Below are 17,621 nucleotides of genomic sequence, written 5' to 3'. Positions count from 1 at the left end.
GCACTGAAGGCTCCCAGAAACACTCCACAGCCTTTCAGGCAATGGTTTGGTTTCTCCCCCCACCAAAAACTATGAGCACAGAGAATTCCTAATCAAAGCGTCTTTCCTTTCTCTTGAAAAAACATACTCAAGGCCATGTTTTCATTTCCAACATAGAAATAGGTTTTAAATAATTTATTCATTACACTCTACTTTATCTGTCAGGTTATATTAAACATCAAAAAAAAAAAAAGCCACATGCTTCATCAGACTGTCATCACAGCTGAGTCAACCACAGAGGCAGCCAAGCACTGAGCCCTGGGACAGGAGCTCGGAGGAAGGGCACTTTGTTCTCCAGGTAAAGCCGGCGACCTCCTAGGAAGCAACTCTCCAACTCCGAGCAGATTCTAAGTTCAGACAGTCCCTGACTCCCGATAGTTCAACTTATAGTCTTTGATTTTACATGGTGCAAAGCAACACACATTCAGTAGAAACCATACTTTGAATGTTGTTCTTTCCCAGGCTAGCGATATGCGGTCTGATCCTCTCATGATGCTGGGCAGTGGCAGCGAGCACAGCCCCCAGTCAGCCCGAAATCACGAGGGTGAACAATTGATACACTTACAACCATCCTGTACCCAGACAACTGTTCTGTTTTTCACTGTCAGTATAGTATTCAATAAAAATTACATGAGACAGTCAACACTTTATTATAAAATAGTCTCTGTGTTAGATGATTCCACCCAACTGCAGGCTAACGTAAGTGTTCTGAGCATGTCTGAGGTAGGCGAGGCTCAGCTATGATGTTTGGTAGGTTAGGTGTAGCACAGGTGTTTTCAGCTTTTGGTATTTTCAACCATGATGGGTTTATGGGGCATAACCCCACTGTAAGTTTAGGAAGGTCTGTACATCTTCTGCCAAAGAGCTCAGAATGTGAGTCAGAAGTCTTAGCCATAGTAAAATGGCATCCTCCTAAGGGCTTTCCGGTAAAGCCCCCAAGGATGCATGCTTCCTCTGACCTCACAGACAGGAACCACAGGCATATCTGGATGTGTCATCCTGGCTTTCCCTGGACAGTAAGGGCGTCTGCATACAGCTGTCCTCCGAGGAGAGCAGAGGAGCATGGGTAAGCAGAAGATTCATCTTCCTTCTGAAGGAACCGGTATTGGGAGGTGATGGCCCAGAGATGTTAGGTATGGGGCAATGGTACTTGTGAACCAAACACTGCAGGGTTTAAGTCACAAGCAAACTCCTAGTCCCTTAAAATCCTTAAGGCTGAAGGTTTATTGGCTTTGCTGATACTTTCTCTGCCTTTCCTTTACTATAGTTCAATAATTGTTTACCTTATGAGTAATGCTAAATAAATGTTATTTAAATAATAGAATTTATTGGTTTGGAAAAACTGTGCATCACTATCAAATAGATGCCTCTTATTCTGAATATATATATATTCAGAATGAATATATAATGAATATATATATATAATGAACTATATAATGAATATAGTTCATTACTGAGTCTGTTGAAAGATGGATCATAAAAGTTTTTAAATGTGCTATTATCAAAAAGATGTATTTGTGATTTTTTAAAAGCAATATTTGTGCCAGACCACATTTAACATTTGTTGTAATTGTTACTTTATCCATATTGAGAATACAGCAGTTGTCCCCCTCTCCAAAAAAAGCTGTTAATTTTATTGTAAACTTGACCTTTCTAGCATTTTTGTGTTTGCTTGCAATAGCTGAAGACCATCAGTAAAAATTCTCTTTCTTCAGGAGAAGTGATAGAAAACTTTGGGCTATCTCTTTATAAGAGCTTTAAAGTTTTTAAAAAATATTGTTTTCTTGATGCTGAGACATAAAACCTTAGACCATACCTTAACTGACTTCTCAGATGTCCTATATTTGAAAACCAGATTTATGGAGGAAGGATTCTCAAATGAGAGTGCATCAGAATGGCCTAGAGGGCTCGTTAAAATGCAGATACCTGGGCCCCTCCCCAGAATAGGCTTCCATAAGTCTTGGGTGAGGTCTGATAATCTGCATGTATTATAAATTCCAAGAATACTGCTGCTACTGGTCTGGGACCTGTACTTTGAGAACCCCTGGCGCAGACAGTGCAAATGTTGATGGAAACAGAAAACATTCACTTTCCAGTTTTGGTGTAAACTGTACTTCCCATGCATCATGAAGAACACTTCCCTTTTTCCATCTATGATTTAACACTTTACATATAGTGATCAGGAAACACTTTGATGATAAGATGATACTTACATAAAAATATCCATTTATCCATGAGTCAACATGTAAGAAGGTTTTTAACTGTGAATTCAATTTCTTTGATTGATCTAGGGCTATTCAGATTTTCTATTTCATTTTGGGTCGCTTTCAGAAAGCTGTATTTTAAAAGGCATTTTCCATCTAATTTAAGTTATTAAATGTATTGGTATAACATTATTAACATTCCCTATCTTTTCAATGTCTACAGGATATGTGGCGATATCCCCTTTCATTCCTAAATGTTGATTGTATCTTCTTTTTTCTTGCTACCTAGCCAAAGACTTGTTAATTTTACAGATGTTTTCCAAAAACCAAATTTTAGCTCTAACTTTCTCTACCACCTGTTCTCTATTTTACTGATTTGTGCTCTTTATTACTTCTTCCTTCTACTTCCCTTGAGTTTACGTTGCTCAACATTTCCTAGTTTCTTAAGGTAGATATTTAGATTTTTATTTTAAGCTTTTCTTCCCTTCTGTATAAGGATTTAATAAAGCTATACATTTTTATACAAGCACTGCTTTAGCTGTATCCTACAAATTTTAACAAGTCGTCTTTTCATTATTGTTTAGTTTGAATTATTTTTATTATCCCTTGTGATACCTTTTTTCATACATGTGTCATTTAATTTCCAAATATTTGAGGATTTTCCAGCTAGCCTACAATTTCAGATTCTGTGGCCAGAGAATAGACTCTGAATGATTTCAATCCTTCAAACTTTATTATGACATTTCTGTGACCCAGCACAGGCCTTTCTTGGTGAGTGGTCCACCTGCCCGGGACAATGTGCGTTCTGTGGGCATTGGGTGCAGTGTTCTGTTAACTGAATCGGAGTGATTGATAGTCTTTTTTTTTTTTTGCGGTATGTGGGCCTCTCACTGCTGTGGCCTCTCCCACTGCGGAGCACTGGCTCCAGACACGCAGGCTCAGCGGCCATGGCCCACGGGCCCAGCCGCTCCGTGGCATGTGGGATCTTCCCGGACCAGGGCACGAACCCGTGTCCCCTGCATCGGCAGGTGGACTCTCAACCACTGCGCCACCAGGGAAGCCCTGATAGTCTTTTATAATAGTAACTGATTTTTTTTTAATTAGAAAAATATAATATACCATGACTGGAGTTTTCCTTGTGAGAAAGTTTTTAATTATCAATTTTATCTTCAATTTTAACACCAGTTTTAACCTATCAATAACTGCCAGATGGTTACTCAAATATCCAACTAGGATTATGGATGTGTTTCTTTCTCTCATTGGCCCTCGTAATCTTGCTTTATGTATCTTTAACTCTCCTATTAGCCGTCTACATATTCAGGGTAGTTATGTCTTCCTGATGACCTGACTTGTCTGTCATTGTGAAATGTCTCTCTTCATCTGTGACAAAACTCCTTGTCTTGAAGTCTATTTTCTAATTAGTAATACGTCCACTCCAGCTCTCTTTCAACTAGTATTTCATGATATACCTTTTTACATTTAACTTTTATGTGTCTTTGTATTTAAAGTGCATCTCTTGCTGACAGCACAAAGTTTGATTTTGCTTTTTATCCAGTCTGATACAAACTCATGAAAAAAACAAAGAATGGGGGACATTTTAGAGGATAACTGGTCTGGACTCTCCAAAAAGTCAGTGCCCACTCTTCAGAGAATGGAAACACAAGTAACAGAATGGGAGGAAATATTTTAAAAACGAATTTCTGATAAAGGACTTGTACCCGAATATTAAAAGAACTCTTAAAACTGAGTAAGAAAACAAATAACCCTATTTAAAAGTGGGCAAAAGATATGGAAACCCCACCAAAGAAAATATATAGATGGCAAATAAGCATATGAAAAGATGCTCAACATCGTATGTCATTAAGGAATTGCAAATTAAAATGCGATACCACTATACACCTAATTAGAATGGCTAAAATCCAAAACACCAGCAACAACAAATGCTGAGGAAGATGTGGAGCAACAAGAACTCCCATTCGTTGCTGGTGGGAATGCAACCGACAGAGCCACTTTGGAACAGAGTTTGGCAATTTCTTAGAAAGCTAAACATACCAGCTGGTCTAGCAATGGCTCTCTTAGGTACTTACCCAAATGAGAAGAAATCATGTCTATACAAAAATCTGCACAAAAGTTTAGAACAGCATTATTCACAATTGCCAAAAACTGGAAGCAACCAAGATGTCCTTCACTAGTGGAATGTTTTTCAGCGGTAAAAAGAAAATGAGCTATCTAGACATGAAGAAACCTTGAATGCATAAGCCTAATTGAAAAAAAGCCAGTTTTAAAACACTATATACTATATGATTCTAACTATATGACACTATGGGAAAGGTAAAACTATACAGACAGTGAAAATATCAGTGGTTGCCAAGGGTTGGGGAGGACAGGCAGAGAGGGAGATATAGGTGGAACACAGGATTTTTAGGGTAGTGAAACTATCCAGTATACTATAATGGTGTATACATGACATTATGTATTTGGCAAAACCCACAGAACTGTACAAAATGAAGAATAAACCCTAGTATAAACTATGGACTCTAGTTAGTAATAATGTATCAATACTGGATCATCAATTGTAACAAATATACCACACCGAGGCAAGATGTAGGCCAAGTAGGGAGTGAGAATACAACTGACCCTTGAACAACACGCGTTTGAACTACACAGCTCTACTTATAAGCAGATTTTTTTCCCACTAAATACATACAGGACTACATGATCCTCAGTGGGTTTGATCTGGGGATTTGGAACTGTGAATAAGATGGGCCAACTAAGTGACTTGAGCATCCACAGATTTTGGTAACTGCAGTGGGTCCCGGAACCATTCCCTTGTGGAGACCAAGGGACGACTGTTATGTGGAAATTCTGTACTTTTTAATTTTCCTAAAAACTAAAACTGCTATAAAAAAAAATAATGCCTATTTTTTTTAAAAAAGACTGGCATGTAACTATGATAACTTACTACAAGAAGACAATAAAATAACCTCACTAAAAAAAAGTCAATAAAGAAAAATAGGCAAAGAGCAATCTCTTTTTCTATATATCCGAGGAGACTGAGAAAGATGACTAACAGTTCAATGCAATGCACGAACCTGGGCTGGATCCTGAATGCAAAACCAAATCAACAAACATAAAATGCTTACTAACACACATTTTTGAGGCAGTGGGAAATTTTGATTATGGACTTCATATTAAACAATATTATAGAGTTGATGTTAAATTTCTTGAGCAATTTAAGGGTATTATAGTTATGTACTAAAGTGTCCTTGTTTTTAGTGTCATGATATCTGTAACTTTCAAATGGCTAAGGCAAAAAATATTTATCTATACAGAGGTATAAAGCAAATGTGGCAAAGTGTTAACTGGTGAATATAGATGAAAAGTATAAAAATATTCATTCTATTGTTCTTTCAATCCTTCTGGAGGAGGGAAAGTTAAATGTTGATTCTTTGAAAAGACTAATGAAATATACAGAAACCTCTGGTAAGAGTGATCAACAAGAAAAGAGAAAGAAGGTATCCAGTAACAATATCAAAAATGAATGAAGAAACATCACTAACCCAGACTCTGATAAATTAATAAGGAAATATGAGTCACGTTTTGCCAACAAATTTGAAAATTTAGCTGAAATGGACAAATTCCTACAAAAGTAAGTTAGCAAAGCTGTCTCAAGAAGAAACAGAACATCTGGATAGCCCTTTAGCAATGAAGGAAACTAAATAGGTAGTCAAAGATCTCTCCACATACAAAATACCAGCCCGACAGCTTGATTTGTAAGCTTCACCCAATATTCAGACAACATGTACTTCAAATCTCACAAAAACAATCCCTGTGTATCTAAGTGGAGCACTCCCTCAACTTATTTTCTGAGGCCACAGTTACACTGATTATCCAAAGACAACAAGAGAAAGAAATATTCCAAGCCAGTCTCACTCATGAACACCGATGTAAAAATACTAAACACAATACCAACAACAGAATTAACCCCTGTATGAAACACATAATTGATAAAGGCACACTAGGTTATCCCACAAAGGAAAGGTATATTTAATATTAGAAAATCATATACCTTTCAATGCATTTCCAGTTTAAAGAAGAAAAATCATACCGTCATCTAACACACACACACATAATGGCTTGGGGAAAAGCAACATCTATTCATGATTTGAAAAAATAAACTAGGAATAGAAGGGCACTTTTTTAATCCGATAAGGGGTTTTCTTATTTTTTATTCTTTTTACAAATATCTATAGCAAACATCATACACTGACGCACAGGAGGCACCCCCTTCGAAATGAGGGGTGAGATAAGGACATGCAGTCACCACTCCACGCTCTGTGAGGCGTTGGAGGCACAGTAAGATATGAACAGTAAACACAAGACGGGAAGGAAAGAAATAAAACTGCCACGATTTGCACACCACGTGGTAGTCTGTTAAGAAAGTTTTAAAATATGTACAAATCATTAGAATCAATGAGAGAATAGCAAAATTAGTAGACATAAAATAAATGTACAAAAATCAACTGCCTTGCCATATACCCTGATAAAAACTTGCAAAATATATTTTTTATAGCAAACCTTTTTAACAACATCAAAAAATATAAAGTATCGGGCTTCCCTGTTGGTGCAGTGGTTAAGAATCTGCCTGCCAATGCAGGGGACACGGGTTCGAGCCCTGGTCTGGGAAGATCCCACATGCCGTGGAGCAACTAAGCCCGTGGGCCACAACTACTGAGCCTGCGCTCTAGAGCCCACGTGCCACAACTACTGAAGCCCGCAAGCCTAGAACCTGTGCTCCGCAACAAGAGAAGCCACTGCAGTGAGAAGCCTGCGCACTGCAATGAAGAGTAGCCCCCGCTTGCCGCAACTAGAGAAAGTCTGCGCACGGCAACGAAGACCCAACACAGCCCCCCCCCAAAATATATATATAAACCTTTATGAAATTATAAAATACTACTGATAAACGCTTAAAAGAGCATAGTTTGGAAACTCAACAATATAAAGATGTTGAGTCTCCCCCCATTAATCCACTGATTGGCAAGTTGATTTAATATTTTCATGGAAGATCAAAGGACCAAAAAGAACAAAGGAGGGAAACTTGCCTTCCCAAATGTCAAGAATCATTGAAAACCTATACTCATTAAAATAGTTTACGGGGGCTTCCCTGGTAGTGCAGTGATTAGGAATCTGCCTGCCAACGCAGGGGACACGGGTTTGAGCCCTTGTCCACTACTGAGACGGCTGGTGGTCCATGACATCATATTTCTTTTTTTTTTTTTTAAGAAGATGTTGGGAGTAGGAGTTTATTAATTAATTAATTTATTTTTGCTGTGTTGGGTCTTCGTTTCTGTGCGAGGGCTTTCTCTAGTTGTGGCAAGCGGGGGCCACACTTCATCGCGGTGCGCGGGCCTCTCACTATCGCGGTCTCTCTTGTTGCAGAGCACAGGCTCCAGACGTGCAGGCTCAGTAGTTGTGGCTCACGGGCCTAGTTGCTCTGCGGCATGTGGGATCCTCCCAGACCAGGGCTCGAACCCGTGTCCCATGCATTAGCAGGCAGATTCTCAACCACTGTGCCACCAGGGAAGCCCGACATCATATTTCTTTTAATTCTACTTCTTTTATAACTACAGTTTTGAATCTATATAATAATAAAAATGATTAAAATCAAGTTGGTATCTAGGTACATACAACTACTGAGCCCGCATGCCTGGAGCCCGTGCTCCACAACAAGAGAAGCCACTGCTCACTGCAACTAGAGAAAGCCCTCGTGCAGCAACGAAGACACAACACAGCCAAAAATTTAAAAAAATAATAAATTTATTAAGAAAAAAAAAAGTTTACGGGCACAGAGGGAGACCCATGGAACAGAACAGAGAGCTCAGAAACATACACACTCACTAAGGAAACTTGACGAGTCCAAAGCTGGCATTAAATGATAACGGTATCCATTTGAAAAAAAGAAAAAAAGAAAAAAGAATTTGAACCCCTACCTAACAGTATGTGTAAAAATCAGTTCCAGGTAGATTAAAGACCCAAATTAATAGACAAAAATACACTTTTGAAAGAACACATAGTGGAATACTTCTGTAACCTTGGCATAAGGAAAGTCTTCTTAAAGAAGATACTAAATGCCCACATCCTAAGGGAAGACTGAACAGTGACCACTTCAAAATAAAGAACTCCTGGGCTTCCCTGGTGGCACAGTGGTTGAGAGTCCGCCTGCCGATGCAGGGGACCTGGGTTCGTGCCCTGGTCCGGGGGGATAATGCGTGCCGCAGAGCGGCTGGGCCCATGGGCCATGGCCGCTGGGCCTGTGCGTCCGGAGCCTGTGCTCCGCAACGGGAGAGGCCACAGCAGTGAGAGGCCCACGTACCGCAAAAAAAATAATAATAAATAAAAAAATAAAGAACTCCTGTCTACTAAGGGACAACACAAGAGAACAGAAGCAAACAGACAAACCAAAAAACCAAGCCATAAACTCAGGGACATTTGCAATTAACAAAAATGGTAAAGTGTTACTGTCTAGAATATAAAGAATTCCTTCAATAAGAAATAAGAAAAAGACACAACCCAAGTGAAAAACAGGAAACAGCACTGCAAGAGGGGAAGCCTATGTGGCTGACCCAGAAACCAGAGGGCACCAGTCTCACAGTTATTGGGGTGACTGGATTGCACCACCACGCAGTGTTCCACCCCCCCCCCCCCAGTGTTGGGAAGACATGAGTAATGGAAACACGCAGGCAGTTTAGAACTGTACAAAGACAGGACCGACCCAATGTCTGTGTACACAGGAGGCACTGGGAGGGCCATCAGCGGGGCTGAGGGAGGAAGCACAGCCACAGCAGTCGGGGGATGACCCTCAGCACATAACTGAGCAGGAATGACCCCAATCCCGTCAACTAGAAAACACCCAACCCCCGTGTGTCTGGAGAGCCCCCAACGATGGGGAAGCTATAAAAAGCATGGTACCGATCAACTCAGCACTCAGGGGCCAGTCACCTGGGAGGGTGGGGTAGGGGTGAGAGTGAGGAGGGCATGCAGGGACCCTGTAGGCTCATTTTCTGAACTGGCTGGTGGACAGCTGGTGGTTCATGACATCATATTTCTTTTAATTCTACTTCTTTTATAACTACAGTTTTGAATCTATATAATAATAAAAATGATTAAAATCAAGTTGGTATCTAGGTACATACAAGGCAGAGAGGGCACTATCCTGAGGGAGGAGCTGGGTCCAGGCCTCTTCTCCACTCTGTCTCCTCTAGGTCCCTGACTGTCCCGTCTGCCTACCTGTTGGCCACCTGTGGAAGAGTGGACGTCCCCTGAGAGTTCACTATGTGAGTGGTGTGTTGGTTACTTTAATCCTTCACTATGAAGGAGCTTCCACAATAAGGAACAGAGATCTAGGAAGTCTTCTCATTTGTCCATGTCCTGGGGCTAACAAGTGGTGAGGCTGAAGTCAGAACTCAGGTGTGATGAGCTCCTGTCCTGGTTCATGTGTTCCAGTGTGTAGGAGCTGCCAGGTGGGCTGAATGCTCACACCTACAGGCACCACCTCTCAGAGGATGTGATAAGAGCCTGCAGCACAGGACCCAGGATGGTGGGAAGGGGTGTCGTTTACCCCTCACTTTCATTTACAGTCTTTAAAATATATATATATATATATATTTTTTTTTTTTTTTTTTGGCTGAGCAGGGTCTTAGTTGTGGCACGTAGGATCTTCGTTGCTACGTGTGGGATCTTTCAGTTGTGGCATGTGGGCTCTTAGTCGCAGCACGTGGGATCTAGTTCCCTGACTAGGGATGAACCTGGGCCCCCTGCACTGGGAGCATGGAGTCCCAACCACTGGACCACCAGGGAATTCCCTTTTTTAAAAAAAAATTTTTTTTTAATTTATTTATTTGGCTCTGCCAGGTCTTAGCTGCAGCACAAGGGATCTTCATTGCTGCATGTGGGATCCTTAGTTGCGGCATGCGAACTCTTAGTTGCGGCACCTGGGATAGTTCCCTGACCAGGGATTGAATCTGGGGCCCCTGCATTGGGCGCATGGAGTCTTAGCCACTGGACCACCAGGGAAGTCCCTCATCTACAGTCTTTTGATTAAGGGACTGTAGGAGGCTGGCTACACTGACCTTGGAGAGAGCAGAGCTGAAGCCCTGTCTGCAGACTTGCTTCGTATTAGCTCTTTGGAATACTTATACCATTTTATCTTCTAGGAACATGAGTGATTCTCAAAGGAAGATCCCCAGACCTCATGACTTCCCTAGATAGCCACTTCATTAACGTGTTTTGCAAAAGAAACAACTCCCTGTGCCTGACTATTTTTCAACTTTTATCACTGAAATACAAAAGATCCCCAGGACTTCCCTGGCAGTCCAGTGGTTAAGACTCTGCGCTTCTACTGCAGGGGGCACAGGTTCAATCCCTGGTCAGGGAACTAAGATCCCACATGCAAGGCCAAATAAAGAAAGAAAGAAAGAATCCCCAAACTTCCACCAGATAACTGGCCCAAGTCCCTATTCAGTCTTCCTGCATTTGGGTTTGTGGAAACGGATTAGCCATCAATGGTTCCACAGAAGCTACAGGGGAATAGGACCTGTGGCCAACCAGCAAAACTTACAGATTTTCTTGTAAAAAGAGAAACAAATTCAGTTCACAGGAACCTTTTATGGCATGCCCACCTTGTTGAAGACCCAAATCTCGCCGTTCACAGTGGGCCTGGGCACCCCATGCCCATTGTAGTGGAAGAGGACCCGCTCCTCCTTGGCATTTCGACGTAAAGACGTGCAAAGCTTCTTCACTTCATCCACAGTTGGATCAAGGCTCTGCTTGTACCGCGCCTGTTGCAGGAGAAAAAATTAAGAAACTTATCATGGGTTCATGGGAATACCTAGAATTAAAACTCCATCCTGGGGCTTCCCTGATGGCACAGTGGTTAGGAATCCGCCTGCCAATGCAGGGGACAGAGGTTTGAGCCCTGGTCTGGGAAGATCCCACATGCTGCGGAGCAACTAAGCCCATGTGCCACAACTGCTGAGCCTGTGCTCTAGAGCCCATGAGCCACAACTACTGAGCCCACGTGCCACAACTACTGAAGCCCACATGCCTAGAGCCCGTATTCCACACCAAGAGAAGCCACCGCAATGAGAAGCCCGCACACCGCAACGAAGACTAGCCCTGCTCACTGCAACTAGAGAAAGCCTGTGCACAGCAACGAAGACCCAACGCAGCCAAAAATAAATTAATAAATTAAAAAAACAAAACAAAACAACTCCATCCTTTACTCCAAGTCTGCATTTAATGGACCCTGCACAAGTGACCTCAAATTTCTCTATCTATAAACTGGGATGATGACTACTTCACAGGGTGGTTGTAAACATTCATTTACTCAACAAATATTTATTGAGAACTACTGTGAAGATCTCATGAGATTAATAAGTAATTCCTGCCACATGGTAACACTAGTAAAAGGTAGCATCCCTGTGATATCAAAAGTATTTCTTAGAAGCATTGAATCTGTTTGGAAAAATTGTCTGGAACATGGAAGAGAATTTGCTTAAACACAGGAAGCTATAATATATATGGTAGCAAGGGAGAATAGTTTCAAAAACACAACAAAGTAAGGAAGCAAACTGCCCCTCTCTTGCTTAGTCATATTCGCCCTGCTTACCCCCTCCCACTACTCCTGCCTGGACCCTTGCTGATGAACATAAAGGATTCACTGAATTAGCAGGACCTAAAGTAAACACACAGAAATCAACAGCCTTTACATATATATACATAAACGACAGATGTTTAAAATCATAAGGAACCCCCACTTCTAAAGCAACAAAGAAGATTGAACTTAACAAGAAATATACAAAACCCTGACAAGGAAACTTTGTAAAACTCTCCTGGAAAACAGAAGGTGGCTTGAACAAATGGGAGATGCTCCCTGCCTGGGTAGGATGCACCCACATTCTTAAGACATCAGTTCTCCCCAGGTTAAGAGTTCACACATTCCCAATAAATATAACAAGCAGCTATTTTGCGGAGCTTGACAAGCTGCTACTGAAGTTCACGTGGAAAATAAATATGCCAGAACAGCCAGGAAAACACTGAAAGGAGAGCTATGAGGGGTCCTGCCCCCCGACACTCCAACCTCCTCTGGGCCTCTCTAAGTAAAAGGTGAGGGTCGAGGCCCAGAGAGACCAGCAGGCCAGGGAGCTACTACAGAGTCCAGAATTAGGTCCAAACACATTTCCTGGCTTTTTGGAGAACAGTGTTCACACAGTCATAATGTTACGAACACTGATTTTATTTCATTAGAAACTGTGCAAACTTCAAGAGTGTGGTGAGGACGCTGAGGCTGGGTGAGGGGTACACGTGGTCATCAGAAGAGTCTCTCCACTTTATATTCATCTCCTTTTGTTTGCTTTCAAAGAACTTTCAATGGTAAATTCCCAATAAAAAAGAACTGAAAGTGTAAATTTATAACCGTACTAGATGGTCGCGTGGAAGTGATGTGTATAAAACCACTAAAGCCAAACCAGGAAGTCAATAAAAACACCCCAAGTTGATAAATCAGTAAAAAGCAGCATACACATATTGTTCTAAAATATGGGCATATCTGCCCAAAAAACACAGCTAAAAGGGTTTACCTCTAGGTAGGGATTATGTTCTGACTTTCAAAACATAATGTGTATGTTTGTTATTTTGATAAAGTTCTCAAACTTTGTTTAAAATGTTAAATTTAAAACCAGAAAAACCCAACCCAGTGCCATGATATCACTTGAAGAAAACAGTGGTGAGAACAAGAAACATGAACGGCGAGGAAACTATGTTTGAAGCATCACGGCTCCCGCTGTGGGCCTGCCACCTGGCGCAGGGCTCAGCACACAGTGATGGGTGCTGCTCAGGAAGCATCCGCTGAAGTTGTTTCAAAAGAAGAGCAGGGAGGTGGAGGGAGCAGAGATGGAAAGCAGACACATAGGCCTGAGGATGACCTGCGGCCTATGTTTAAGAGAGGCGTCCTGAGGCTTCCCTAGGGGCACAGTGGTTGAGAGTCCGCCTGCCGATGCAGGGGACACGGGTTCGTGCCCTGGTCTGGGAAGATCCCACATGCCGTGGAGCGGCTGGGCCCGTGAGCCATGGCCGCTGAGCCTGCGTGTCCGGAGCCTGTGCTCCGCAATGCGAGAGGCCAGAACAGTGAGAGGCTTGCGTACCACAAAAAAAAAAAAAAAAAGAGAGGCGTCCTGACCTTTCAGAGGAAAATGAAGAGCTACACGGGAGGAAACTACAGGAAAATGTGGCTCACCTCGCAGAGCATTAGTTCCTCCATGTTTGAGATATGACATTTGGTTTCACCTAATTAAATACGTGCTAATAATGCAATTTCTGACAGTAGAAAATCCTGGTGAAATACTGCATCGTGTGTTCTGAGAGCGTTGGGGGCACAAACACAGAAGCTTCAGGATGATGAAACTCAGAACAAAGTTCTTCCAGATTCCCCCAATTTTTTCCAACTGTAAGTAAACTGATACAAGGATAGCAACACTATTCCACTGCAGGACAATTTTAGGACCCTGCCCTGAGGTGGCAGGTTAGGGTCCAGCAAAGTGGTCTCTCCCTGTGTTTCTTCCATGAGGTCCAGAATGCTATTTGTAAAATAAAACTGTGTCACAAAGGAGACTAGAGAAAGCCAACACATAATGTGATGTTTTCAAATTCATTCTCATTGAGGCAATGTGCATTAATCCGACACTGACAGAGGGGCTGCGCATTACCCATGCTACCAGAGCAGGGCTGGCCCCAAGAGAGACGGGGTCTGTGTGGATGTGGGGGCTGAGGACATGGGGCACTCAGGGGCATGGAGCCTGTGCCCGGCCTGGGGAGGCAGCCGTGGCACCTGCTCCCTCCGGCCAGGTGGGCATCTCAGCCTGTGTTGGCTCACCTAAACCACATGTTCTGGGAGCACCAGTTCAACATCTAGCTCTGTGCAGGATTCCTTCTTGGTCCCCTTTGGCAGGAATAATCTTTTCTGTCTCTAAACTAACTTATACTCTTTGTCATGTGTTCCTGTGAAGCTGTCTAAGCTCCATGGACACTGTAAACCCCATGAGGGCAGACACGGATTATAGTTTCATGTGTGCCTTTCAGTACCCAGCTCTGTTTTTATATTCTTCCCATGGCCTCACAACACGCTCAGTTATTAGCAAACAGTTGCTGAGTGACTATCAAACTTTTACTGACACTGATTACAATAATCTGTAATGAAACAAACCAAAATGATGAATCCTATCTGACACTGAAGTGACACAAGTGAATTTCAGCACAAAATTAGAAAGTGTATATGTAAAAACTGTTGTGTCTAGGAGGTTGGTACTTAGATGTTCAATAATTCTTCTACTTTGCTATATGGAATTCTGCATATTAAACAGTTAAGAAAAGGATAGAGGAGGGAATTTCCTGGCAGTCCAGTGGTTAGGACTCCGAGTTTCCACTGCCAGGGGCCAGGTTTGATCCCTGGTCGGGGAATTAAGATCCTGTGACCCCCCACCAAAAAAAAAAGGATGCAGGAAAACATTCCTGACTCATCACCAATAAACTACTTATTTGTGCTCTGGGTTGGACAGAAACAGGGCACTGAGCCTCAACGCTCTACACAACTAAATTTTGGCTAATCCCATAAAACTAGATGAGAGTAGTTGATAAATGAAAATCTAGTTCTGGGGGCAAAGACGGAAACCTTTTACTAAGATGTCATGACTTTGGACATGTGTTCCAGAACCACATCCACATCAGCACAATGAGAAAAGTCAGAGAGTCCCCGGCCCAAAAACACCTGCCGGAGCATAGGACCCAGGTAAACTACTATTTCAGCCCAAATCCCTCAGCCACTGTGACATGACCTGCATAAATCTAGAATTTAGATTTTTCTGTGAATCAGAGCTGCTGGAATGGCCAAACTAGGCAGCAAATCACATCCCACCTTGGTAGACACGTTGACCTGGGCCTTTATGTAAATTAAAATAAATACCTATGCTTTTTTGATACATGTGTTTTTTAAAAGACATCCTGGCTGGGTAGGTAGAAATAACCAGAAGAATTCAGAAGACCATTTTATCACCAGGAGCTTCAATGACAAGGCCCAAGGGCTGAAGGGAAGTGTGAGTGTAAGCATTACCAAGTCTCACTGGGCTGTGCTGGAGTGGAGGGAGATGTTAGGAAATATCGGACGTGTATTTTCCCTACTCCCAGGAAGGCTTCCAGGTGGCTCATAGAGGGAGCAGCAAAACAGCAAAGAGGGAAAGGCTGAATCGCAAAATAATTTTAATGCATGCCAAAAGGAGTTCTGAATTTGTTACTTATTTTCCCTGTGAGCACAAAAGAAATGAAAGCATTTTTATTTACTACCAAGAGCAGTAACAGGGAATCATACTGGAAAGGAACTCAGTTCAAATGAGGTTAATGGCTTTCGAGCTGTCTCCCCTCCGAGGGGGCTCTGGGGGGCCAGCTCTGAGCATGTGGGGCTGCTCAAGGGTTAGGACAACAGTACGTGAGACAGAAACTGCTCCCCTCCCAAACCAAAACATTTCCACAAAGGTGTGAGAAAACCAACTTAAATCAAACGGTTCCATTAGAAGAAATGAGGGAAGGGGCCTCCTTCCCACACATTCAGAGGGCACCCCGGGAGAGCCGTGTGGGGATGTGCCCTTTCTTCCCCGCCACAGTGATGACCAGGAGCAGTAGGGTGGGGGGGAACTTCTAGAGAGGGCAGGGTCTGTGCCTGGTGAGGTAAGGGCAGGAGGCAATGGTGAGGGGAACCACCCCTCTTGCACCCACCTCTCCTGCTATGCGGGTACGAAAGCACTGACTGATCATCAATAACTTTCAAATCACAGCCGGTTTTATCAGACAACGTGAAGAAAACAGCAAATAAATCTTCAGTGTATATGTGTTTATTCCCCTGCCCATACTTACTTCCGGAAATTTCCCGCCATCAGTAAGTGTAACAGTGATCACTGTTGGTAAGCAGCACAGCCCGCTTTGCGTGCCCCCTTCGTCACCACTCACAACTCTACTGAGTAAGAGTGGCCGTGGCGCGGGAGCCCGATGCCCCTGCAGCTGCCTTTACGAGCTGGTCCCGCAGGAGCCTCCTGCAGCCTCCCGTGCAGGGTGGAGAGTGGACTGCCTCGGGTCCATGGCCTGGCTCGGCCGAGGCCAAGGGGCACCAGAGTCACACACAGGCACCCTCCCACCCCTCCTCTGGGAGGCCTGTGCCCACCATGCCGCCTGGAGCTGGCGGAGGCCCCCTCCTTTCACACAAAAGCCACGTCACCCAAAGGACCCATTTTCAGAGTCAGAAGACCTCTCAAGTCAGAAGTTGCAGGGACACGGGAGAAAATACCATGCAGAACTGCCAGAGAGCAGGGCGGCGAGGAGGGAGATGACCAAAGACCACAAGCTGGACCCTAGGGATTGGGGAGCCCCTCATTTTGTGACCTGCCCCACGGAGTGGAGTTCTTGCTCCTGGGGCTAAGGAAACCTGGCATACAGTTGTGAAGAAGTCACTCAAAGACAAAGCGCCCCAAAATATGAACAAGCCGCGCCGCACAGCATCTCCCAGGCTGGCAGGGCTCACTGGGTGCCCATGTGCTGCGAGGCACTTATCCCGCGAGGCGACGGTACTTCCTGCTCTGTCTGGGCCCCACATTTCACTGCTGCTGCCCAGCTTCCCTCAGGCCCGCCCCTCTGCACTGCTATCCAGCTAGGATTTGTGAAATCTCAGCTCCGCTGAAAGATCATTCGCTGTCCCCCGAGGTTAGTCCTAAACAGGAGAGTTGTTCTTCCAAACCACACACAAGGTCAAGGGGCTGACATTACTCGGAGATGTCAATAAAGTTAGGGATTCGCTATTTCTAACCTTGGCTCCATCAAGGTCTTCTCCTGTGGGATGCAAAAAATGATTTAGCCTCATTTTCTTACCTATCACACAGAAAGGACACATTAATGGACCAGCATGAAAGGCACTACAGATATTAATAATAAGCCTCCTGGGGTTTTATGGGAATTAATTAATATTTTTAAGGGCTTTGAAATGAGAAGCACTAAATTAAATGTCACCACACCATGTTAAGGTTTTGTTTCAAAACTAGAATGCCCGGGATAATGGCTTTGTGGCTGGAGGGACTGCTGTGGCACAGGAAGCATCTCACCATTTGGGAGACCTGTGACAAGTGTAGCTGGGTGTACTGAATGACAACGCAAGTCTCTAAAATACTGCCTCTTGTGCTGGGCACTGCTACTATAAGTCCAAATCTCAAGATGTAATAAAAAAACAAGCATGGAAGTTTCGGGGGATGCGAGAGAGGAAGAAAACAGAAGAATGAACAACGGGAC

General features: G+C 43.2%; 1 protein-coding gene across 6 annotated transcripts in view; it reads right to left on the bottom strand.

The window, feature by feature from the left end:
* Positions 1 to 17,621, bottom strand: part of RPTOR (regulatory associated protein of MTOR complex 1) — a 344,118-nt gene that overhangs the window by 177,552 nt on the left and 148,945 nt on the right. For all 6 annotated transcript variants that reach the window (XM_059998020.1, XM_059998021.1, XM_059998025.1 and 3 more), the window contains one exon: positions 10,922 to 11,080. In XM_059998020.1, coding sequence (XP_059854003.1) covers positions 10,922 to 11,080 — 159 coding nt within the window. The remainder of the gene's footprint in view (positions 1 to 10,921; positions 11,081 to 17,621) is intronic.

This window comes from Delphinus delphis, chromosome 19 (assembly GCF_949987515.2).
Source record: "Delphinus delphis chromosome 19, mDelDel1.2, whole genome shotgun sequence".
In the NCBI taxonomy this organism is placed as follows: domain Eukaryota; kingdom Metazoa; phylum Chordata; class Mammalia; order Artiodactyla; family Delphinidae; genus Delphinus; species Delphinus delphis.
Note: the sequence above shows the minus strand (reverse complement) of the source record. Positions and strands in the feature narration are given on the sequence as shown.